This window comes from Elgaria multicarinata, chromosome 5, assembly GCF_023053635.1.
Source record: "Elgaria multicarinata webbii isolate HBS135686 ecotype San Diego chromosome 5, rElgMul1.1.pri, whole genome shotgun sequence".
NCBI classification, from domain to species: domain Eukaryota; kingdom Metazoa; phylum Chordata; class Lepidosauria; order Squamata; family Anguidae; genus Elgaria; species Elgaria multicarinata.
Genome location: NC_086175.1, coordinates 133,591,081 through 133,617,996, shown reverse-complemented (window position 1 = coordinate 133,617,996; position 26,916 = coordinate 133,591,081). Strand labels below are relative to the sequence as shown.

At 41.6% G+C, this 26,916-nt stretch overlaps 1 protein-coding gene across 6 annotated transcripts in view; it reads right to left on the bottom strand.

The window, feature by feature from the left end:
* Positions 1-26,916, bottom strand: part of FAM168A (family with sequence similarity 168 member A) — a 219,641-nt gene that overhangs the window by 126,107 nt on the left and 66,618 nt on the right. For all 6 annotated transcript variants that reach the window (XM_063127283.1, XM_063127287.1, XM_063127282.1 and 3 more), the window contains one exon: positions 10,679-10,767. In XM_063127283.1, the coding sequence (XP_062983353.1) occupies positions 10,679-10,767 (89 nt within the window). The remainder of the gene's footprint in view (positions 1-10,678; positions 10,768-26,916) is intronic.

The window sequence follows — 26,916 nt, the reverse complement described above, 5'->3', positions numbered from 1 at the left end:
CTAAGCCTCTCGCTTTCTCTTTTAATAAAAATAGCATGTTCTAACCCTCTCTCAGGTCTCTAGTTTGCAAAAGATCCCGGAACCAATGATATGAGGACTACCAGGAAGGGGTTCAGCCTGTTTACCAAGGGTGGGGAAGTTGTATCCCTGTAGTTGTTGTTGTACTGCAGCTCACATCAGCTCTAGCCACCATAGCCAATGGTAAGGGATGATGGGAGATGTAGTCCAACAACATCATCTGCACAGACACACATTCCTCATCCCTGCTGTACCTTAGCACCAAAGAACTAAAGAACAGCAAGGCAGGCCATCAAATAACCCTGCTGAGCAGCGATACACTCCCTGCCAGAAATGTGATAAGGCCTGAACACCCCCCCAAAAAAAGATTCTAATTTTGCTCTCTATTCTGAGCAACAAGCCTGCTCAACTTGTTGCCAGCGGATTTACCACTCTCCAAGGTTTCTTCTCATTATTATTATTATTATTATTATTATTATTATTATTATTATTATTATTTATATCTTGGCCATAGGTGGGTCTGATGCTGTAAAGTATTGGGGACTAGTAATGGGACCCAGATACTTTACTTTGAATCACCATGGTGTCATGTTGGATGAGGGAGCAGATAGAATCATAGAATCATAGAAAAGCAGAGTTGGAAGGGGCCTACAAGGCCATCGAGTCCAACCCCCTGCTCAGTGCAGGAATCCACCCTAAAGCATCCCTGACAGATGGTGGTCCAGCTGCCTCTTGAAGGCCTCTAGTGTGGGAGAGCCCACAACCTCCCTAGGTAACAGATTCCATTGTCGTACTGCTCTAACAGTCAAGGAAGTTTTTCCTGATTTCCAGCTAGAATCTGGCTTCCTTTATCTTGAGGCAGTTATTCCATGTCCTGCACTCTGGGAGGATCGAGAAGAGATCCTGGCCCTCCTCTGTGTGACAACCTTCTAAGTATTTGAAGAGTGCTATCATGTCTCCCCTCAGTCTTCTCTTCTCCAGGCTAAACAGGCCCAGTTCTTTCAGTCTCTCTTCATAGGGCTTTGTTTCCAGACCCCTGATCATCCTGGTTGCCCTCCTTGGAACACGCTCCAGCTTGTCTGCGTCCTTCTTGAATTGTGGAGCCCAGAACTGGACGCAATATCAGATGGCCTGCTCTGGTGCAATGCACGGCCACCACTGGACAATGCCACCGGGTGGTATTGCAGCCACCAGCTCAGCAGAGAGTCACAGGAGACAGTGAGCCAATAGGCTCCACTGGGTGCTGTGAAACTGTTTATTTGAGCTCCTTCATCTGAGCTGCTTATGGCAGGCAATAGGAGACTTACCCCCTCCCAGCAATAGGTCTTTGGTACCTGTCCAGCACCCAGATGGTTATGATGTCTCTGGGGATCTTTAAGGAACTGGGGGACTCTAATCACGCCCTTACACAGCAAAAGCCAGGTGCCTTACTCCCTGGGCCAGCTCTCAGACTGAGAAATTACCATCCCAGTCTCTGCTATACTGAAGTACCACCCAAGCTGCAACCACAGCACTTTCAGTCCTGACAGGCTAGAGGACCCAATTGCTCTAAGCTGTGTTCTTCAGTCTGAGTAAATCAGATGGAAAAACAGCTGAGATTGCTTCGCCCCATTTTTCACTACATTCCTGCCCCTGTGGTTCTTGTCTGCCCAAACCTGTACCCAACCACCAGCCTCCATTTTAAGTCTCTGCCTCTTGCAGACTAGAGACTTTGTTTGTCGAATCTGGTACCCAGCCCATTCATTGTTGCCTGTGGCCTATTTGGCCCTCTAGCCAATAATGAAGTTCAGCCCCAGGGTTGAGAGAACAAGCGGGCTGCCGTGGATGTGGCATGGCTCCTGGCTATGTTTGGTGATGGTGTTTCTCCCAAGATCTTCTCCCCAGCCTTCTGCCTGTTCCTACTGCTACAACGGCTGGTGTTTCCCCGCTGAAGTGAGTTTGGTTTTACTCATTCCAGTATGCCGGTTTGGAAGAATTCTGGGGACTTGCCAAATGACAGAAGCCTAGGGTTAGGAAGCTCCTTGATGTAACAGTACAACAATGGAATCAGTTACCTAGGGAGGTGGTGGGCTCTCCCACTCTAGAGGCATTCAAGAGGCAGCTGGACAACCATCTGTCAGGGATGCTTTAGGGTGGATTCCTGCATTGAGCAGGGGGTTGGACTCGATGGCCTTGAAGGCCCCTTCCAACTCTATTATTCTATGATATAGACTGTTGGGCTGAAACAGAACTATCATTTAAGATAAATGGTAGGCATCACATGAAGAAACAGTACAGGTAATTCTCATCCAAATTAAAAGGGAGTATTTTTTTGGTTAAAATATTGAGCGATCTTTAGGCAACACCCCACCCCACCCCGAAAAAAGTTTTGTTCCCTATTGCAATTCAGATTTAGTTCACTCCATACAAAGAAGAGGAGGTAGGACATGAAGAGCTTTTGATATATTCTGTGGTCGGCTTTTCTTCTCCTGTTTTCTGTTTCAGAGTTTTTAAAATAAAAGCCACTCTAGTGACAATTCTTTACCTCCTGGGTAGCCAAGAAAAACATCTAAGGACTGCAGTGGTTCAATTGATTCATCAGTACTCTGTGTAAGGGCTCTCATACTGGCAACATCTAAGTTTTCCTCCCTTTTGTGCATTCGCTTACATTCCTAGGGACCTTGTTAAGCATTTCTGCATTTAAATTTGCCCTCCATCTCCTTTTCAAGAAGTTCTATCTCTCCCTGGGACCTCCAACAGGGCAAAGAAAGGTCATTTGAGTACCTGATTAACTGGTGTGCACATTTGCTCGATCCCTGAATTCCATACAATTTTGCTCAAAGCACTCTTCAACAGAGACAGCTCAATAAAGTTCCTAGAGGCTGACTCTCCCATCCATCCTGTCACCCATCCTCAAACCTCTCACCTCTCATTTCGCTAGTGAAAACAAAAGATGCTCCAGGTGGAGGCCAGCCATGGAGTGGCAAGAAAATTATAAATCTATAATTGTAAATAACTGAAATCAGCAGGTGGAGTCTTCAAAATAGCAATTCTAAGGGCACCTCTGTTATTTTTCTTCTGTTAATTCCTGCATCATCTCCCATGGAGTTATATTTAGTTTCCAAGCAGCTAGAGTGTGACACACGTATTACACAGAGACAGAACTTTTCACTGTAGAAATGTTGCCACACTTTCCCAAAAGATAATGGGTGAACTTAAGTCCTACTAAAATCACTGGGACAAATCATGACCAATTTGTCCCACTGAATGGGGCCTTAGTTCAACTACCTTAGTCTGGCCCAATCTCTTCAAATATATACTTCCTGACATATAGACTGTTGGCTAAGAATTCTTTCTTAATCATATAGGTTATGACCCAAGTCTCATTCTCTATTCAGACATCACACCAAGCCATGGTTGCGTTAACACAGTTTAGAACTCAAGCCATGTTTTGATCTTCCAGTCAGGCAAATATGGTTTAGAGCTGCACGTTTGGCTTGGTTTTTCATCTATGCAGTGGTCCTCTCTCAAGCTACAGTTGCCTTTAAAAGTCCGACATGACAGACCATTGCTATGCATCTCTCGAAGCACAAACTTTTGCTTGCTATCCCACTTCAAGGTATAGTTTCAGATTCTAGCTTTCCAGCCAAAGGTATACTATGGTTTGTCAATTCGGTCATGATATCAAACTACAGACATTGTTATTATTGATCATTTGTTTAGCATTTTTAAGAATGTGAAATGATTTACAGCTATCTCACAAGCAAGACTGAGAAATTGTGGCTTGCTCAAGGGAGTTCCACAGCTGAGCAGGGATTTGAAAGTGGGGTTCTGAATCTAAAATGCAGGGCCAGTGGTTTAAACTATACTACAAATACTAAAATGATCAAGGGACTGGAGCATCTCCCCTATGAAGGAAGGCTACAACAGGTGGGATTGTTTAGCTTGGAAAAAGGGAGGCTAAAGGGAGACATGATAGAGGTGTACAAAATTATGCATGGTGTGGAGAATGTGGATAGGGAGATATTTTTCTCCCTCTCTCATAATACTAGAACCTGGGTCATCCCAGGAAGCTGATTGGTGGGAGATTCAGGACAGGCGCATAGTTAAACTATGGATTGTCACTAGTCTGGATGGCTTTAAAAGGGGGTTGGATAAATTCCAGGAGAAGAAGGCTATCAAGGGCTACTAGCCCTGATGGTTGTGTGCTATCTCCAGTATTCGAGGCAGTAAGCCTGTGTGCACCAGTTCCTGGGGAACATGGGTGGGAGGGTGCTGCTGCACCCGTGTCCTGTTTGTGGGTCCCTGGTCAACAGCTGGTTGGCCACTGTGCAAACAGAGTGCTGGACTAGAAGGACCCTTGGTCTGATCCAGCATGGATCTTCTGATGTTCTTACAAACCTTTGCAGCAGTCAAGACTCAACTAATGGGACTTTTTAATTCCTTTCACAAGATCTTATACTGACAGAATGCAGATGAGTTGAAATATGACTGTCAGTTGTTAAAAAAAAAATAAGGCTCTAACACAAAAACTTGAATATTGGTTTGACACAAAACAAGTGAAACCAGTTGCACTACTAACATGTACAGCATGCAATGCCACACATATGAATACATACTAATTCATGAAATGCAAATAGGCAAGAAAGGTCATGGTTGCTCAAAATGTCAGACTGGAAATGTCTCAGGTGCTTGGACTCCTAGAAATATAATGCTGACTCTTACTGTTTTAAAGTATTTATTCAAGCTTTTGCAAGTCTGGCGCATTAAAGTTTGATGCTGTTATCTACCTAAATGCTTTTCCTAGTCCATTCAATCAATATGCTTTCTCTGTAGAATCAAGGATACATTTTGTCAATAATGGGGGGAAAATTATGAGTGCATTTATTGGTGAACTTTTTACCCAGCTAACTTGCTTCCTTTGATTCTTCAAAACTATTTAATTACTTTCGCCACTCAATAGCGAAGAGGAATAGATCAAATTGTGGCTCTTATTAGAAGAGATAAATTACATTACAGGATACCCTAGGGAGCACCTCTGAATTCATTACAGCAAAGTTAGTCCCCCGGCCCTCCACAAATCTATGGCAATAGAATTATGTAACAGAATGGCTGATACTCCACAGAAACTTTGCTGAATGGAATGGAAGGAAGGTAATGTGCAACCGTCAGACTTAAGCTTCAGACTCGTCCAAATCAGCAGAGCTGAATGCTCCCTGCATAAGGCTAAAATTTTGAATTGTGTTTTAAGAGCCACTTACACCAAATGTGGAATCCTGACATCTCTGCTAAATCCAAGTGCTGCACCTTTATGATATTAGTAGAGGTACCAGGACTCCACAACACCTTTTAAAGAACGGTTTGTCTAATTCACATAATTGTTGGAGGTGTAATGCACCTAATGTTACCTGAGAGAACGCCTTCTCCCCTACCAACCTGCCCGGTCACTGAGGTCATCCGAGGGCATGCTCCTGGTGGTTCCACCTAGACCCATCCTCCGATTGGAGTCTGCCAGGGGAAGAGACTTCAGCATGGTAGCCCCCCTGCCTGGCCTCTGGAGGTCAGGCAGGCACCAACTTTGTATTCCTTTCGGCGCCTCCTAAAAACGTTGTTCCAGGAAGCCTTCCCTTGATGACCAGCCACGGTTTACTTTGCATTTTGCTTCTTTTAAAAATCCATTTTAATGTGTTTTTATTCTGTTTTTATTTTATTTTATCTTGTACACCGCTCCAAAAGTTTGAATGGTGCTGCTGTGACACCCCGACTGTAGAATGCCCTCCCGCTGGACGCTCAATTCGCGCCAACATTGATTTTATTTCGAGGCAAGTAAAAACATGGCTTTTTAAAAAAGCCTTTGATGGTTAAACTCACTGGCACATTGTTTTAACTGCTTTTACTGCTTTTAAATTATATATTGATTTAACTTGGTTCATGGTTTAATTTGTTAACTGTGCATATTTACTGCTTTATACTGTATGCTTTTATCTGTACACCATTCTGAGATCTTAATGATATAGGGCGGAATATAAATGTTTTAAATAAATAAATAATAATATAAATATTGTAAATAAATAATAAATAAATGTTTCTTTTCTCCATATGCCCAATAGTCACCTCCTTTTGGGAGGCGGTCATAATATGAATAAACCGTACTGGAACCGTCTTTAATACTGAGTAATGTACATGCTCTCCTAAACTATTTACTGGTTTCTTGGAAGTTAACTTATGGTCAGCACAAATGGATTTTCCGAGCCTTTATGACAGCCAAAAGACTGATATTACGTTGGAAGTATAAATGTTCACCTCCCATAATGCAATAGACTGAAGACCTAACAACGCTATCAACATTTGAATGGGTGGTATATAGGCGCTACTCCCGAGTGGATAAATGTATCGATATTTGGTCTGCTTTTCTTGAAACTTACGCATAATCTCCCCCAACCCTTTTATAAAGAATGTTGTACTTGATGGAATACTGATATTTCTATGCAATTTCTTTTTCTTTTCTGTTTTTCATTTTTCTTTTCACAATTTGTTCTGTTTTGTTTTGTTAAATTCACAGTAAAAGGAAAAAAAGATTAATAAAACATGTAACATTTTCAACTGATTAAATATAGAAATTGTAGCTCATAAAACCAACCAATCTCCCAGAGAATTCTATTCCCAATATTTATTTATTATATATTTATTTATTTAAAAAATTTATATCCTGCCCTATATCATTAAGATCTCAGAGCGGCATACAGGTAAAAACATACAGTATAAAACAATAAATATGCACAGTTAAAAGCAAATTAAACCATGATCCAAGTTTATTTATTTATTATTTATTTATTAATTACATTTCTATACCGCCCAATAGCCAGAGCTTTCTGGGCGGTTCACAAAAATTAAAAACATTCAAAGTATAAAACAACAGTATAAAACCATAATATAAAATACAATATAAAAGCTCAATCAGACAAAAACAGCAGCAATGCAAAACTACAAATTTAAAACAATATATAATTTAAAAACAATAAAAACAGTTAAAACAATGCGCCAGTGAGTTTAACCATCAAAGGCTTTGTTTAAAAGCCATGTTTTTACTTGGCGTCGAAATGCAATCAATGTTGGCACCAATCGGGCCTCCAAGCGGAGGGCATTCCACCTCCAATAAAGAAAATTATTTCATTAATTTCTTTTCCTCAACTGTCTGCAACGCCGCTATTCCTAGGAGTTGAAAATGTCTTTCAAATAATACCAAGGTTTCAGGATGAGAGAGCAAAGAACAGAAAAGAACTTGCTGATACCATGGAGCTGTTTCAGAGCGGGCATATGGGTGGGGGTCTTGCTCTTCTGTTCATGAAGAAGGGCTGTCTGAGATTTTTTATTATTGACGTTAGCATGAATGATGGTATTAAACTGAAGGTGAAAGAAAACAAAAGTGGGGTGGGGGGTACTCAACAAACAACCTCAGCCAGAAGATGGTAATTTCTGGAAAACACTACTCTGAACGCAATGTATGCTGCAAATGCAAGGAGGTTGGGGAGTATCTTTGTCAGCTACAACTATAGTGAGAGAGCATTTCATTAGAAAAGTTAAGGTGCTTCTTTGCCCTTCAACCCCTTCTATAACCAAGGCCATGGAATCAACCTCTGGTTCGCTTGGCACCTACGTTATATGTCTTTAGACGCCAGGTGAAGACCTTTTTATTCTCCCAGTATTTTAACAGTCTATAAATAAATTTTAACTTGGTGTTTTAAATTTGTAATTTTGCATTACTGCTGTTTTTATCTGGTTGAGCTTTTATATTATGGTTTTATACTGTTGTTTTATACTTGAATTGTCTTAATTTTGTAAACCGCCCAGAGAGCTCCGGTTATTGGGCAGTATAGAAATGCAATAAATAAATAAATATTGTGCCCTAGGAGTCTGAAATTTCATTTTCAATATAGACGCTTATAAGCAGCTGCCCGCATTATGAATGGGACATTAGGTAGACTATCTCTACCTCCACCTCCACATCACAACTCCATAAGCTTGTCTTCTTTGTTTAGAAGGCAACACATTTTAATGCTGTTAAACATTATCATCATGCATATTGCATAGGCACACACAGAGAATCAAGCTCAGACATCGCATAAATGCTTATAAGTCAGCCTCTCCTGACCTTTTATTCCCTTATAGCAATTTCCTGATTTTCTGCTGGAACAGTCTGTGTCTCTTCCAATATATCGTTCTCCTTCCACAACCTGTGTAGCTTTGCCTGTTATGCAATCCACATGGCTTGCCAGCCGTCGCTTCATTCCTTCCCCAGTTCTGACTCTCTCTAGGTGTACCTCTTTTCTCCTTGCGCTGCCCTGTTCCTGCACCTTTGTTTACACCACCTGCTCTTCTCATATTTAGGTCTCTGCATTTGGACAAAATGTCTGTTTTCCTGAGTCTTCCTGCTACCAAAAAGAATTTTCAGAGACTGAGACTCGCTCCAATAAGCAAGCATGAAACTGCCTTCAAACAGCCTCTGCAGCATACACGGAAATCTCTTCCAAGATCGATAGTGATGTAAACTGTCCAGAGAACTTTGGCTATTGGGCCATATAGAAAGGAAATAAATAAATAAATAAAATAAAATAACAGAGTCTCAGCACAGTGTATGAGAACCAGTGTAGTATGGTTAGAGTATTGGACAGGAGAACCGGGTTTTAGCCCCCACTCAGCCTATAAAACTCATGGGGTGACTTTGGGACAGTCACGGACTTTCAGCCCAACCTTTGTTGTTGTTTATTCATTCAGTCGCATCCGACTCTTCGTGACTTCATGGACCAGCCCACGCCAGAGCTTTCTGTCAGCCGTTGCCACCCCTAACTCCCCCAAGGTCATGTCTGTCACCTCCAGAATATCATCCATCCATCTTGCCCTTGGTTGGCCCCTCTTCCTTTTGCCTTCCACTTTCCATAGCATCAGCCTCTTCTCCAGGGTATCCTGTCTTCTCATTATGTGGCCAAAGTACTTCAGTTTTGCCTTTAATACCATTCCCTCAAGTGAGCAGTCTGGCTTTATTTCCTGGAGTATGGACTGGTTTGATCTTCTTGCAGTCCAAGGCACTCTCAGAATTTTCCTCCAACGTCACAGTTCAAAATTTATTTATTTATTTATTACATTTTTATTCCACCCAATAGCCGGAGGTCTCTGGGCGGTTCACAAAAAAGCATCTATCTTCCTTTGCTCAGCTTTCCTTATGGTCCAGCTCTCGCAGCCATAGGTTACTACGGGGAATACCATTGCTTTAACTATGTGGATCTTTGTTGTCAGTGTGGTGTCTCTGCTCTTAACTACTTTATCAAGATTTGTCATTGTTTTCCTCCCAAGAAGTAAACGTCTTCTGTTTTCCTGGCTGCAGTCAGCATCTGCAGTAATCTTTGCGCCCAGAAATACAAAGTCTGTCACTGCCTCCACGTTTTCTCCCTCTATTTGCCAGTTATCAATCAAGCTGGTTGCCGTAATCTTGGTTTTTTTGAGGTTTAACTGCAGCCCAGCTTTTTGAGGACCATGTAAGCCACCTTTGGCTCCTTGGAGGGAAACAACGAGGAATGTAAATGTAATAACAAATACCCCCTCCCCCCTCCCATGGACCAAGTGACAAAAAAGTTTCAGGATGACAGATAATGGCAGCAGCCCCCATTAGAGTGGAAGGGGGAAATACCCCCGCCCACCCCATGCCGATCGGAGCCTTACAGGCCCTCTTGGATTAAGAGGACCTTTAAGGTCACAACTGGAACAGGAATGGGAAGCCAAAGCACGCTTTCTAGAAGCCCTGGAAAGTGCACATTGCCAAGAGCTCAGCCAGCCAAGCTCCCGCAACAGGGCCGGAAGAGCAGGGCCCTGAGAGTTCTCTAATTTCTATTCGTGGATTATTTTTCACTAAGAAACTCTAATGGGGAAGCATTTTCACCTAAAGCAATGGTCAGGGATGATGGGATTTGTAGTTCAACACCATCTGCAGATTCACATATGAGGAAGGCTGGCACATGCAACAGAAAATACCTGCCACTTAAACATTAGGGGCTTTTTCACATATTATATTTTTGGCACATTTAATTGCTGCTACAGCAACGTGTTTCCTTATGTCGTATTCACAAATTACATCAGTGGCAATTCATGACAAAATTCGTAATTGTAGCCTATGAAGAACCGTTTAGGCAGAAGGCAGCTGCCTTCAGAAGAGAGAGAAGCCACTGGCATGGTTTGTAAGGTGTGCAGGCTGAAGATAAGTGATTAGGTCCAAATAGCAGAGAAACACTAAACACGAACTGAACTGTCGCATGTGAAAGTGCATTATTATTAATTATTATTGTTATTAAAAAACATTTGTATGCCACACGATATCACAAGGATCTCAGGGCAGCATACAGATAAAATTATTCAAACAGTGTAAAACAATAAATATACACAGCTAAAACCATTAAACAAGCTAAAACCAGTATAGAATTTAAAAGGATGCTTTAGGGTGGATTCCTGCATTGAGCAGGGGGTTGGACTCGATGGCCTTGTAGGCCCCTTCCAACTCTGCTATTCTATGATTCTATGAGAGCAGCCCTCACCTGCAGTCTGAAGTGGTACAGCCCAGGCAAAAGGCTCTATAGTCCAGTGAGAATCTGGCATTTGAACACAGTCCATTTCACCATATAAGCAGCCTTACCTGTATAAGCCATGTTCTTAGGGTTTCCGTATGGAGCCCCAGGTTGAACGGGGCTGTAAACAGGATTCATCGTGGAAGACGCGAAAACTCTGAAAGAGAAAGGGGAAGAAGAATGTTGAAAAACAAGCCCTATTTCCCCCCTTTTGCAACAGGGCAATCAGTCAAAGACCGCCATTTGAAAAATAACACAGGATTTGAAAGGGGGGGGGAGATGATGATGATGATGATGATGATGATGATGGTGATGATTATTATAGTTTTCGACGGATACCTTACTCAAACTAATTGGTATCCAGCATCCACTTAAGGAGAATTAAATTCCTACCCAGGAAGTGCACAGTCCCCTACGGATTTCAGATTGAAAACATATATACATTCTCACATCTATGGTGCAGTTGGAAATGTTTTCTTGTTGCACATACCACATTACTAATGAAGATTAATTGGAAATGGAGTACACAATCTAGAGTTACTGTTTATTTATTTACATTTATTTAATTATAAGCAACTGACATTTACATTTGCATGAATAAATGCAACTGTATGCATGATTTAAACATTGTATTTCAGTCAGTGAAGCAACTGATATATTCATTTACACTTATTTAATTATAAGCAACTTACTAAAAGTTGAAAAACTGCTATTGTACACATGATTCAAAATCAGCAATTGCATGTTAAAATTGAACTATGATTCAAATATTAGCAACTATTTGTTAAAATTGTATATTTGCAACTGTATCCTTTGAAAATCATCAAAGTTTGTTTGAATTGTTTGATTACTCTTGTGCTCAGCTTTCAAATACCACTGAATTACTATTTGTTTTATCACTATTGTATAACAAGAGAATTCTTGTACTCTAGTCAGTGTACAACAAGAGAATTCTTGTATCTTAGTAGGTAACACAATTTCCTTTTGTTGTTTACAAGCTTTTGTTTATAAGCTTTCATTCATAGTAAACACAATTATTTTATTACCGAGCTTGTTTGACCATTAGCCGTTTATTAGGTCCCCTCTTCGTTTATAAGTTATAGTAAGATGGGCAAAAGATGTAGGAGATAATAACCAAATGGAAACCTGGAAACTTCTATGGTCAACTGGAAACAATTTCTCCCAACATATAAATATCAGAGAAAACTGCTACAATGACAACAAGATTGACCCCACTGACAATAAAATAAATATTACAATATTAATTGTTGGACGTGTCTAAAAAAAAGAAGAGGATTTCTACCACATCTAGTAAACATGCCTTACCCCTAAACAATCCTGGAGAAAATAAAACCCCAATAGAAAAGTTATTTGGCTATACCATTAGGTATGATCCTCACTCTTTCTTTTAACTTATACAGGAGAATAAATTGGAAAAGAACACCAAGCTATGATAGTAGTCACTATGATGCTAAATACTGGGAAATATCCAAAACACCAAATATAAATGAATGGATAGATAAAGTATGGGACTTGGCAGTACTATTATTATTATTATTATTATTATTATTATTATTATTATTTATTTATTTATATAGCACCATCAATGTACATGGTGCTGTACAGAGTAAAACAGTAAATAGCAAGGCCCTGCCGCATAGGCTTACAATCTAATAAAGTCATAATAAAACAATAAGGAGGGGAAGAGAATGCCAACAGGCACAGGGTAGGGTAAGCAGGCACAGGGTAGGGTAAAACTAACAGTATAAAGTCCGCACAACATCAAGTTTTAAAAGCTTTAGGAAAAGAAAAGTTTTTAGTTGAGCTTTAAAAGCTGCGATTGAACTTGTAGTTCTCAAATGTTCTGGAAGAGCGTTCCAGGCGTAAGGGGCAGCAGAAGAAAATGGATGAAGCCGAGCAAGGGAAGTAGAGGCCCTTGAGCAGGCGAGAAACATGGCATCAGAGGAGCGAAGAGCACGAGCGGGGCAATAGGGTGAGATGAGAGAGGAGAGATAGGAAGGAGCTAGACCGTGAAAAGCTTTGTAGGTCAACAGGAGAAGTTTATATTGGATTCTGAAGTGAATTGGAAGCCAATGAAGAGATATCAGAAGCGGAGTAACATGGTCAGAGCGGCGAGCCAAGAAGATGATCTTTGCGGCAGAGTGGTGGACAGAAACCAACGGACTGATGTGAGAAGAAGGAAGGCCAGAGAGAAGAAGGTTGCAGTAGTCCAACCGTGAAATAACCAGCGCAGCAATGGCTAATAGATCATCTTTTATAAGAGAAAAAGAAAACCACCAGAAATGGAACAAGTGTACAAGTAATTAGGCACTATTTATTATTTTTTGGCTTCGTTTTTGTATATATATCCTTGGAAATAATATTTATTTTTAAAACCTTCTAACCCACGTTTTTTTCCAAGAAAGAACTACTATGAAATGATGGGGGGGGGAGAGCCCCCAAACCTGGAACGATTCACCTATTCCACAAGAGGATGGCCATGCCGAAGGACAGCTTAACAGTTTCCAGGGAGCTGGGATCAAAACACAAAATATTTGGGCACATATGCAAACTGTGCATAGCTATAAGAAATGTTTTATAGGAAATACATCATGCACATACCATAAAATAGCTTTATTTATACTGCCAATGCTATTCAGCGGTCAGAGTACTGAGACTGGAATGAAGGAAACCTAGTTTCAAGTTCCCTTTCCACTATGAAATTCTACTAGGTGGCATTGGAGAAGTCGCTTTATCTGAGTCAAATGCACCTTCCTCGCAGGTGCATTAGACCAAAAAAGACATCACCACCCACGTAGGTAGGAAGGCTACTTTTTAACCTAGGAAATTATGGTCTGTGCAGCCATTCACAAAAACACACTACACTCCCAATCTGTTAACTATAGTTACGAGATCAGGAATATTACGTCTATACCAGACCTACATCTCCACACTCTGTGTTCCATGGAGAAAGGACAGATACAAATGAAATGCTTACATTACACGAAGATGGAGATGTTGATTACTGAAAACATCTACACTCCACCATTTCCAGATGCCATTAAATCAAACCGAATGCCCAGGGAGTGCGCCGGGTGGGGCCATGCGGCCAGCTCTGGAGTTCAACCTTGGCAGCATCGAGGGATTGCCAAGCTTTCACGGCCTACTTACGTTAAATATAGACACAGTCTGGCTGGATGCAGCTCAATTCTTCATAATAAAAGCTACCTTCAAATTTATCTCTCCGAAACCAGACCAACGAAAATACTCCCTTCTCTCCTTGGCACACTGACAGCACGTTCAGTACTATCTAAAATGTTGCAGCTACAGGCAAAGAACTGCCTTATTTATTTCTAAATAGCTCTTCTGCCCATTATCTCACTAATAAAAATGATTAGAGAGAGCCAGGATCTCTTTTCTCTGTATTTTATTTAGAGAAAAGCAAGGAACCTGGGAATTTGTGTCTAGCACTGTCAGTTAAGCAACTGCTCAGTTAATTATCTTAATGAAGCACATTCTTAGCTCTGATTAGTGAAGGGAAAAATCAGTCATTAAGCTTTATTAGGCAACCCATTTGTCTCCACGGCTACCTAGACAATCTTAAACATGGTACCCATCACGGTTTCACCACTTCTAGATTTCTTTTTAAAAGGTGCACACGTCATAAAATAATAATTCAAACATACAACAATGTGGACGTTTATGAGAGATGAGCAATTTGTTAGATCATTAATCCTTTTCTTTTAACCTCCAGATAGTAAACAAGTCAAATGTTAAGCCTAGCAAAAACTGGCTTGACAATTAGCGTCTAATTAATTAGCTTTCCTGCCATTTCCAAGTTAACGTTTTATTAGCAGCTCTCCAAAGACAGAGAATATGGAGTGTGTGTGTGTGTATATATATATATATATATATATATATATATATATATACACACACACACACACACACACAAAGGGAAAGAGAAAAAACACAACAATCCAAAGCAAGGAATATTTGCAAAAGTATAAGAAGAATTCCCTGCGTGAGCCACTGCAAAGATTTAGCTGCCATGCGATGCTACAGCCCAAGATTTACATGTCGCGCATGCCGGGTTTACGGCCCTCCCAGCAACTGCAACTTGGCACTCTTGCACATCTGCAGTATTTTTTCTTACTGTATTTATAGAGCCATTAAGTTTACACCAATATATATATATATATATATATATATATATATATATATATATGCACAGTGGCTGTTACTTTTGCCGCAGGCACCATAAGTCTCAATTTCTTGACTTGTGCAAGTTTAAAATTCTCCACCAACGCATAGCTAAATCCTGTCGTTTTTTCCTGTATAATATTGCCAGGATTCGATCATTTTTTACTGTCTCTTCTGCCAAGACGCTTGTTCATGCACTGGTTATTTCTCGGTTGGACTACTGCAACCTTCTTCTCTCTGGCCTTCCTTCTTCTCACATCAGTCCGTTGGTTTCTGTCCACCACTCTGCCGCTAAGATCATCTTCTTGGCTCGCCGCTCTGACAATGTTACTCCACTTCTGAAATCTCTTCATTGGCTTCCAATTCACTTCAGAATCCAATATAAACTTCTCCTGTTGACCTTCAAAGCTTTTCACGGTCTAGCTCCTTCCTATCTCTCCTCTCTCATCTCACACTATTGCCCCGCTCGTGCTCTTCGCTCTTCTGATGCCATGCTTCTCGCCTGCCCAAGGGTCTCTACTTCCCTTGCTCGGCTTCGCCCATTCTCTTCTGCTGCCCCTTACGCCTGGAACGCTCTTCCAGAACATCTGAGATCCACAAGTTCAATCGCAGCTTTTAAAGCTCAGCTAAAAACTTTTCTTTTTCCTAAAGCTTTTACAACTTGATGCTGTTTGGACTTTATACTGTTATACTGTTAGTTTTACCCTACCCTGTGCCTGTTTACCCTACCCAGTGCCTGTTTGCATTCTCTTCCCCTCCTTATCGCTCTACTATGATTTTAATAGAATATAAGCCTATGCGGCAGGGTCTTGCTATTTACTTTTTTACGCTGTACAGCACCATGTACATAGATGGTGCTATATAAATAAATAAATAATAATAATAATAATAATAATAATAATTTTTGATATCTTATACCACAAGACTCAGTCTTTAAAAGATTTTAAAAGAGGAAGAACCACAAACAGAAACATCACGGACATACTTCTACACTATGGATTCAGGGTTAAAGTACTTTAGTAATCAAGCTGTTGCTCCCAAAAATTACAGTCAAGAATTTTATTAGCAACTCTGATATCCGTTGCCACACAACACACACAAACACACACACTAAAGTTCTCCAACTTTCTTTTGGTGATTTCAAGACAGTTAAATTGACATAAAATATACAGTGCAGATTTGCCCTTGGTGTGCAAAGTTTTCTTCCAATCCTCAGTTCATCCACCTGAGAAGATAAGGTCATGAGCTCTAAACATTATGAAGGAAATGAACAGAGGCTGAAAAGTATTTCCTCTCTTCCAAGTTGAGCCACTTAACAGAGGGCAATTTGGCATTCTGCAGTTATCCTTTTTTTTACTTCAATTATGACACTAGTGTAAGTGGTTGAATCACTCTTAAATGTGGAAATGTTAATTTTAAAAAGATGTGTTCAGCATAAAATCTGTTTTATTTCCCTCAAGGTAAATCTTTTCTTGTAAACCAAATTCAATAGTCTAGAACAAGGGTGGCAGAAAGAACAGACAAAAAGAGGGGCAAAGACATACTGCTAGGCTTCAGTGTATTGCACCACAAAGTTATAAGTCTTTGTGTGCAGGGAACAGAATACGAACCTACTCCAATTAATGAGTCTTCAAAGAACATTGGCCATGTCTTTCCTTGCTATCTGCAACCATGAGAATTAACAACCCGTCTTTTAAGTATACTGCAATCCGTAGTCAAGCAGTGACGCTTGATATGCTTTACATGCAGAAGCCTCCAGGATGACTCTCTGGTATCTCCAGGTAAAAAAGGACCTCAGGTAGCAGAATCGGGAAAGACCTGGAGAGCCACTGCCAGAGTAGACATAATGGGTTAACTCAGTGGTTCCCAAAGTGGGCGGTACTGCCCCCTTGGGGGCGGTGGGATTGCATAGGGGGGCGTTAAGAGGCAAGTGGGTGACAGGGGGGCGCTCAAGGTGCTCTTTTCCGAGAAGGGCCTCTCCAGAAGGTCTTAGAACCCAGAGACATTTTTCTGGGAGAAGGTAGTTTGGTCCCAAGCCATATAGGGGAAGAATCCACAAATGTATTAATACCGTTTAAGAAGAGTCCTTTTAACAGTGTGTTGAAATGTTTCAAAAGCACCAAAACGCTAATGAAGAGACATACCCTGCTTGGGGTGCCCCGCCACGCCGGCTGCAAAACAGAGGTGTTCGCTCTCTTTTCCCTCCCTCGGCAAGTGCTTCCCATTTAAAGGGGCCAATTGAGCTACAAAATGACATTGAGCTGAAGCCAAAGTTTAAGAAATCGTACCAGGAGTTTTGGTTACAGAAGGAAATTTCTGATTGCTATCCTGCACTATGGAGAGTGGTTCAGAAGCTCCTGGTTGCATTTCCAACATCATATTTGGTGGAATGTGGTTTTAGTGTGGTCTGCCTACTTCTCTCCAAGCAAAGAAATCGACTCCAGATGACTAAACGTGGTGATTTAAGACTCATGTGAAATGACTTGAAACCAGACATTGGGAAACTGGTATCACTTCCATCACATTATAATTGACGGAATAGTGAGGTACTCTACCCTAGTTACTAAATGTGCTATCTAATATTCTTGCTAAATAACTATCAGACTTTGATAGTCTGGATCAAGTTCATCACTAGATCAAGTTCATCAATTATGTTTAATTGAATAAACTAAAAAAATGTAATTGGATTTTGAATAAATATTCAATTAATTGTTACTGTTTTGAATTTTATTGTTATTATCTTCCTTAGTGGGTCGTTGAAAACCGCTATTCTGAATAATGATTTTTATAGTGTAGGGTAGGGGGCACTGGGCATGAGTTTGTGGAACCAAGGGAGCGGTTACCTGAAAAAGTTTGGGAACCACTGGGTTAATTGAAACAATGATCTGATTTAGTATAAAGGTAACATATATGTTCATATCTCAGCTAAGGGCAAGTAGAGAAATTCTCAGGACTGTGTATAGTTTGAGCTATAACACACAATATTCTGTGCCAACGCAACCTTAACACGTTATGTAAATGTGCACATATCTGCTTATTTTGCATAATGCGTTTTGCTTTTCAGAGAGAAATGGGAAAGTGTGGAGTCATAACATCCACTCAGGAGATTGGAAGTCCTGCTCAAGTTGGTTTCTGAGACATGACAGGCACTTTGAACTCAACATGATTTTTTAATATAATTTCCAGAGCAATAAGGGTTGTTCTTGTTTTTTTAACAAAAAGAAAAGAAACTCCAAATTTTGTGCTTGCATGGTGATTATAAAGTCAAGGGAAAGACATAGCTATGACTAGGAGATCACAGAACTACAGAGACAATCATTCAATAACCCTAATACCATCACTTCAGTCCTAAACCTTCAAATTGAGAGCCATGTAGAGGGCTTTAGAATGCAGAGTTGAGGAGATAAAATGGACGACAGATCCATTAACTGGAGCTGCCCTCCTGAATTCAGTGTAACTTGCTGCCATGTAAAATGCTCAAAACTGGGGCTTACACATTTGTTTTTGCATTACAATGGTGGCCAAGCATCTGCATTGGAAATATTTCCCCGCTTGGCCTGTGAAGGAGTATGGAGTGAATATCACTTTATCATATCATGTATGCAAGTGTAGGTTTTGCACACAAGGGATTTGTTTCAAATGGCTTCCAAAACAGTCATACTGATCAACTGCACATTTCAGCTTCATAGTGGCATGGGAGGAGAAAAAGGAAAGAGGCAATGCTGAAAACAAAATGAAATCCAGAGGAGGAGAGCTGTTCAGTCCATTTGCAGCAGAGAGTCTTGGGGGGCACCTTAAAGATTAAACACATTTTATTGAGGCAAGAGCCCGCCTCCGCAGATGAAGGCACGAAACCTATTCCATTACAGCAGCTTCATGACGACAAAGAAGAGGCCATAAAAATAAAGGCTGATCCGAAAAGAAATGAAAGGCCCAAAAGAAATACAGCACACATCTGTATCCCCCACAGCAAGGGCTGAAGTTGCTTCGAAGCTGTCAAACAGCTAAAGGAGAGAGAATCCCAGCAGGGGATCCTGCTAGCAAATAACCTCGGGATATTTGCCCCTAACCTGGTTACAGTTCTATCTATTGTATCTTTACCGTGAAAGCAGGACAGCCTCCAGTGCACTGGGAAATTACTTCAGATGAAGTGTAAATAGCGACACAACAGAGGTCGGCTCTACTAGCTAGCCTGCCTCCCATCACTCAGCAGGCCAATGTGTCAGTCAAAGGGGGAGGGGGGGTTTCTCCACTCTGAGAAAGGGAAAAGGAAGCCCTGCAAACGCTCTCGACTTGAACTTTCCATGCTATTAAGTGGCTGCAGTGTCACACTTGGATGCTCTCGCCTTGATGAACAATAGAGTGCTTCAAAGGCAGTGTGATAAAATGGAAGCAGCGCTCGGCATTCACCAGCAGCTGCAGATGGAGATCTGCAAAGATTCAAAAGAAGGTATCAGAGATTCAGTTGCCTACTTATCCCTCCGGGCTATTTGGGAAGAGTTAAAAGGGAGCTTGACTCTTTTCAGGTCTCAATTTCTTATTCTGCAGGAGTCCAAGGCACACTTTCTCCCACTAACATGAGACACAATCCACCAGGACATTTTTCTGCTCTTGCACAACTCTCACAGAATCACGGAATAGTAGAGTTGGAAGGGGCTTCTAAGGCCATCGAGTCCAACCCCCTGCTCAATGCAGGAATCCACCCTAAAGCATCCCTGACAGGTGGTTGTCCAGCTGCCTCTTGAAGGCCTCTAGGATGGGAGAACCCATGACCGCCCTAGGTAATTGGTTCCATTGTTATACTGCTTTAACAGTCAGGAAGTTTTTCCTGATGTCTTGTGTTAGATCCTCAGGGAACATTAGGGATTCTGCTGGTGTATCGCCCACCACATTGCCCATCAGTTTCCCTTCCTGAGCTGACAGAGATGGTCTTAGACTTGGTGTTCAGAACTTCCAGGATGATTGTTTTGGAGGCTCTCATCCAAGGTGGTTCTGGACCTCATGGCCACCATGACAGTTGGGCTGTCCCAACATGCTATTTGCTGAATGCATGTAGCAGGACACACACTCTTGATTTGGTTCTCTCAACCAAGCAGGAAGAGGATGGGCTGATAGTGGGGGATTTTGTGGCAACACCCTTCTTGTGGTCAGGTCACCTCTTCTTGAGATCTAGGCTTTTGGTGGTCTTACCCCTCAGGCAAGAATGAAGCATTTATTAAAATGGTCCATCCAAAGATGCTAATGGATTCTAAAGAATTCCTGAAGTCTTTGGTGGATTTTACAGTTGGCAGAGGCGGACGCTCCTGTTGAAGCATCACTGCTGTGTGGGGTGGGGAGGTGACTCAGGTGGATGGCATAATTGTGCCCAAGCACCCTGTCCTGCTGAGCTGGGAAATATTTCCTGAAATATTTCCTGGGGAATATTCAGGAAATATTCCAATTCAGCTATTGGGAAATATAGAAATGAAATAAATAAATAAATACAAGTAAGGGGAGACATGACAGAGCTGTTCAAAATTATGCATGATGTGGAGAATGTGAATAGGGAGATATTTTTCTCCCCCTCTCAATACTAGAAACAGAGGTCATCCCATGAAGCTGAATGGTGGGAGATTCAGGACAGATAAAAGGAAGGACTTCTTCACACAGCATAGTTAAATTACGGAATTCACTACCACAAGATGTAGTGATCGCTACCAATCTGGATGGCTTTAAAAGGGGATTAGATAATTTCCTGGAGGACAAGGCTATCAAGGGCTACTGGGCCTGATGGCTATGTGCTACCTCCTGTAATCAGAGGCAGTAAGGCTATGTTCACCAGTTGCTTGGGAACATGGGCAGGAGGATGTTTTTGCACTTGGGTCCTGCTTTTGAGTTTCCTGTCAACAGCTGGCTGGTCACTGTGTGAACAGATTGCTGGACTAGATGGATCCTTGGTTATGGACACGGAATAACGGGCTCAAGTTAAAGGAAGCCAGATTCCAACTGGACATCAGGAAAAACTTTCTGACTGTTAGAGCAGTTCGACAATGGAATCAGTTCTCTAGGGAGGTTGTGGGCTCTCCCACTCTAGAGGCATTCAAGAGGCAGCTGGACAACCATCTGTCAGGGATGCTTTAGGGTAGATTCCTGCATTGAGCAGGGTGTTGGCCTTGTAGGCCCCTTCCAACTCTGTTATTCTATGATTTTATGTTTTAGGGGGAAAGGCCCTGCAACAGAGGGCTACACCTTACATGGGCTAGCCCCCCAAAACTGGCATCCCTTATGGAATTAAATCCATCCATTCTGCAGTTGGTCTGCAATAGGACCACACTCATTCATGATTGAATCTTGAATGAGAAGGATGACCTGGCATGCATTACTGAAACTTGGGTGAAAGAGCTGGGTGGGATTGCTCTGACTCAGCTCTTCCCACCTGGGTACTCCACGCAGCACCAACTTAAACTGGAGGGCCAGTGAAGGAGGGAGGAGAAGAGCCACTGTGATTCACAGAACTTCCATTTCTGTCACCAGGAAACCACTCCACCTTGGAGCAGGCCTTGAGGGTTTAAACCTGGTGTTAGGCCATAGAAACAGACTGGGGATACTGCTGGTGTACCACCCACCCTGATACCCAGCATCCTCCCAGACCAAGCTGACGGATATGGTCTCAAGTGTGGTGGTGGAGGAACACTGGACTGTGGTTCTGGGTGATTTCAACTTCCATGGTTTTATCAGAACTTTGTTCTTTTAAAGAAGTGGTTTTTAGCATGATGTTTTATTCTGTTTTTATTCTTTTATACTATTTGTTGTCCATTGCTCCAAATCTCTTGAATGGGGAGTGGTATATTGTAAATAAAATTATATTATTATTATTATTAATAATAATAATAATAATAATAATAATAATAATAATAATAATAATAATAATTGCTGCTATTTGCAGTAGAAAAAAACACAAAAGGGAGGATTTTATTTGCTGGTTGCAGACTGCCTTTGCCTTGCTGTTTTTCCATTTGCTTTGTCCTGCCTTCACCTCAATAGGAGCCAAGAATAACAATAGTCTTGTTGCCTGAGGCAAGCAAGAATCTCTTCCATCTTGTAACAGAAGCTTCAGACCAAACGAAGTGAAGAAGAAGTACTGCTTGTTTGGCTCTAGCTACTGCTTGAAGGGAGTATTCTAAATTAGGTGGCAAGAACATGTTGGAAAGTTTGCATTTGTGTCCTGCCTAATCCCAGTTTCTTGCTCATTTGACAGGTTTTTGGATTCTCTAGAACTGTTGAAAAGATACTAATGAAGGCAGCAGGAAAAAGTTTGTGCACCCATTTATTTTTATTTTATTTATTTTATTTATTTAAAATCATTCTTAGGCTGCTTTTAAGGGTGGAACGAACTAACACACACACACACACACACACACACGTAAATTAATTCCCAAGACTGTGTCTTTTCTTCATCGTGTGAACGAAAAAGTAAAATTTAAAAAACATTTTGAGCATGAAATATTCTCTTCCATTTCCCCAATTTGGGGGTGGGGGTGTGATTTGGTGTCATTACCATGCTATTCCCTTTAAGGAACCATCTGTTTTAAAAGGTGGCACCTCAATGTTATGACAAACTGAGCCAAAGCTATTGGTTGATATTAGTAACAAGTAAATAGACAGATGCTGTTTTTCACAAGTCATATAATAAAGTTCCATACCTAGGAAGGACCATAACAAGCCATCCTGGAGGTATCATTCCATCACCAGGTTGGGGCTTGCCCTGATAATGAGCATGGCCTTTCAACTATACTCCTCACTTGCAGGAACAATTGCTGCTGTCTTGATGAATTTTTCAGTAAACATCATATTGACCTTATTTGTTGTTGTTTATTCGTTCAGTCGTTTCCGACTCTTCGTGACTTCATGGACCAGCCCACGCCAGAGCTTTCTGTCGGCCGTTGCCACCCCTAGTGACCTAGGGAGGTGATGGGCTCTCCCACACTAGAGGCCTTCAAGAGGCAGCTGGACAACCATCTGTCAGGGATGCTTTAGGGTGGACTCCTGCATTGAGCAGGGGGTTGGACTCGATGGCCTTGTAGGCCCCTTCCAACTCTGCTATTCTATGATTCTATGCTAACCCTCAATGGGTAAAATAACTCTTACTGCAGACTGTGGGTTACCAGGGTGGCTTATTTTGAGCAAATAAACCACCATAGGTGGGGAAAACACTGTAGACGTCGTGCTAAGCCATCATGAGTAACTTTGGAAAATAAACCACTGTGTGTTAACATGTCATCCAAGCCCAGTCAAAGAGTCAAAAGAATTTTGGGAGGCTGTCTTCTGATTGCTGGGGTTAAGTTATCCAGGCTGCGGGGGTTGAATTAAACTTCTTACCTACCTTAAGGCTTTGGGATCACGAAAAATAGAAATTCAGGGAATTCTTCTGTACACAGCCTACCTGAAGCCAGCCTGCTAAATCCTGATCTTTTAGTGTTAGCTCTGGGAACCCCGTGTTTCTGCTCTAAAGAAGTTAAATGCTTAAAGGTACACCATCGAGCTAATTGTTTCCCTGTGGCAAACAGATTGCCGTAGGGTGAAATTAAACTGCTACTCTTAGAAATCTTTTAAATTACCTCCAGATAGCCTGCAGCCACATTAAAAAGAATGATCAGTCACTAGTTTTTAAAATCTGGATCAAGTCAAAATTAATGCCTGCACGTAACTTTCATCATAGATATCTGCATATCTAATATTTAGTCTCGGGGCTTTTTCTCCTTTTCCAAAGGGATGAAACACTTCCTTATTAACACTCTTCTAGCAGTAATAGTGTGGCATAATGTCCTTGTTCCAGCTTCCAGCCCTTTTCCAGCTTCATTGGCTGCCGGTCCAGGTCTGGGCCCGATTCAAAGTGCTGGTATTAACATTTAAAGCCCTAAATGGCTTGGGGCCAGGCTATCTGAAGGAACGCCTCCTCCCATATGTACCTGCCCGGACCCTAAGGTCATCCTCAGGGGCCCTTCTCCGTGAGCCCCTGCCAAAGGAACTGAGGCAGGTGGCTACCAGGAGCAGGGCCTTCTCTGCTGTGGCACCCCGGCTGTGGAATGAGCTCCCTAAGGAGGTTCGCTTGGCACCTACATTATATGCTGTCAGACACCAGGTGAAGACCTTTTTATTCTCCCAGCATTTTAACAGTCTACAAATAAATTTTAACTTGGTGTTTTAAATTTGTAATTTTGCATTGCTGCTGTTTTTATCTGGTTGAGCTTTTATATTGTATTTTATATTATGGTTTTATACTGTTGTTTTATACTTTGAAAGTTTTTAATTTTTGTGAACCGCCCAGAGAGCTCTGGCTATTGGGCGGTATAGAAATGTAATAAATAAATAAATAAAATAGTCTGCCTGGGCATAGGTGGGTGTTGATTGAGGGGAAGTGTCTGAGCACAGTGTCTCAGAAGAAAGATGAAACAAAACTGGGAGGCCATTTAAAATGACAAAAAGAGGCTGGGGAAGGGCTTGCAATGTGTATGGTGGTGGTGTCATCATCTAATGCAGAGCTGTACAACCTCTTCGGCTCTAAGAGGCCCAACAGGGCTCTGGTGGGGTGGCGGGGAGCTGCACACACGCACCCAAGTTGCAAAAATGGCAACCAAAATGACCAAGGGGCTGAAGCAACACCCCATGACAAAAGGTTACAACATCTGGGACAGTTTGGCTTAGAAAAAGAAAAAGATGTGTAAGGGGAGACATGATAGAGGTATACAAAAGAGAAAGAGGATAGAGAGGCATTTTTCATCTCAGGAAGCTGAATAGAGGGAGGTTCAGGACAGATAAAAGGAACTACTTCTTCACACAGCACATAGTTATGCTGTGGTATTTGCTGCCATAAAATGTAGTGTTGGCCAGCAATTTTGTTGGCTTTAAAGGTGTATTTGACAAATTCATTCCTAAAGCTTTTAAAACTTGATGCTGTTTGGACTTTATACTGTTAGTTTTACCCTACCCTGTGCCTGTTTACCCTACCCAGTGCCTGTTTGCATTCTCTTCCCCTCCTTATCGCTTTACTATGATGTTAATAGAATGTAAGCCTATGCGGCAGGGTCTTGCTATTTACTGTTCTACTCTGTACAGCACCATGTACATAGATGGTGCTATATAAATAAATAATAATAATAATAATAATAATAATATGGCTATCAATGGCTGCTAGCCCTGACAGCTATATGATACCTCCAGTAGCAGAGGCAGTCTGCATATCGCTAGACACAATTATAACTTTGCAGCATGTCTAAAAGACTTGGGGTAAAATGTCGGTTCCAGTTATTACAAATCATCAAATCATTTAGCATTCTCAAATTAATATGAAATTAAGTGATGACATTGGGGGGCAAAGCTTGCATTCTCCCCATTCCCACAATGCATATCATCAGAATCTCTCCATTTTCATCGCTACTGCAAAATCGGTCTCCCCTTTGCCATAAAGTTTACTGAGTCCATTACAACATCGAGACCTTCACCAAAATGACTGACATATCCACGAATTTTACTAATGGGATTTTAGTGATGCATTCTTGACCTGTAATGTTGCTTAATGCTGTTTGACAATGAGGCAGATCAAAAACATACTGATAATCCTTGTTAGAAATATTATTCCAAAAGACCTTATTATTTAGAACTTGCTTGTGCCATTTGTCTGGTTGCCTGTGCCAAGTAAAGTTTTTCCCCCCAGAGATTTTGTTGTTGTTGTTGTTAATTGAAAACATTGCCAAGTTTGATTCCCACAATCTCCAGGTAGGGCTGTAAAAATGCCAACAATATTGGGTTAGATGGCCCAATAGTCTGACTTGAAATAAAGCAGCTACCTATGTTCTGTGCGCAAATCATGTTTTGTAGATATACACAAAAGTTGACCTGCAAGGCTAATTTTATAATTTCCACATCAAAAGTTGTATGGCGTTTGCTCTAGCACAGAAATGCAGAGGCAGCAACGTGCACACACTATCTTTAGTTCACTCTAATTTTTGTGAACCGCCCAGAGAGCTCCGGCTATTGGGCGATATAGAAATGTAATAAATAAATAAATAAATTTATGGTGAGCCACTTGCTTACATTTCTTAAAAAGCCCTCTCCCTCTTGGAAGAGAGGATTACCCATGCATCAAGGCAAACTAAGGTTACACCAGGACTGGGCAAAAGCAAAGAAGGCTCCGTTTGAAATATATAGTCAAACCACAGGGACACAGTAGTTTTGATCACTTTAGCAGCAGGCAATTTAAACAGTATATTTCACATGGCAGAGATCCACTGACGGCTGATGAGGATCCTCCAGCTGAAACATGGAGAAATGAGTCAGCCCTTGAAAATCCTTGATATATTGAGTTAATGAGAAATGAAAGACTGTGAATACGCTTCTGAAGTTTTGAGTCTATTTTACTCATCAAGTACTCTTATTTCATTTATGTCACCCAATAACAAGGTTCTCTGGGCAGCTTTCTATGCCCTCCAGCTGTGTGGGACTACAACTGCCAGCATGTCCCAGCCACCATGGCTAATGCTCAGGAATCCTGGGAGTTGTAGTCCAACACATCTGGGGCAGCAGGTTGGGGGCGGCTGATAGAAGTTTAAAATACAACAAGAAAAGACAGGTTGCTTACCTGTAACTGTAGTTCTTCGAGTGGTCATCTGTGCATTCACACATATGGGCTCTGCGCCTGCGCGGGGCCAGCTTCGGAAACTTCTCTAGCTGAAATCGTTTTAGGCGGGAACCCCTCCCCCACCGTCCACTGAGCATGCTCAGGGGTTCCCGCCCCATCCCCTCAGTTCTCTTCAACCGCCTAAACAGTCTCACTGAGGTGAACCACCAGGTAATCAAAAACAAATGACACCATAGTGGGGATGGTGGGAGGGTTGTGTGACTGCACAGATGACCACTCGAAGAACTAGTTACAGGTAAGCAACCTGTCTTTCTTCTTCGTGGTCTCTGTGCATCACACATATGGGCGAATAACTAGCTGACTTACCGGAGGTGGGTGGTGTCAGGTGATGGATGAAAATTCAAAGGATTACCGATAAGACGGCACGCCCAAAGGCACAGTCTCTACGCGCTCTGATGTCCAGACGGTAGTGACTGGCAAAGGTCA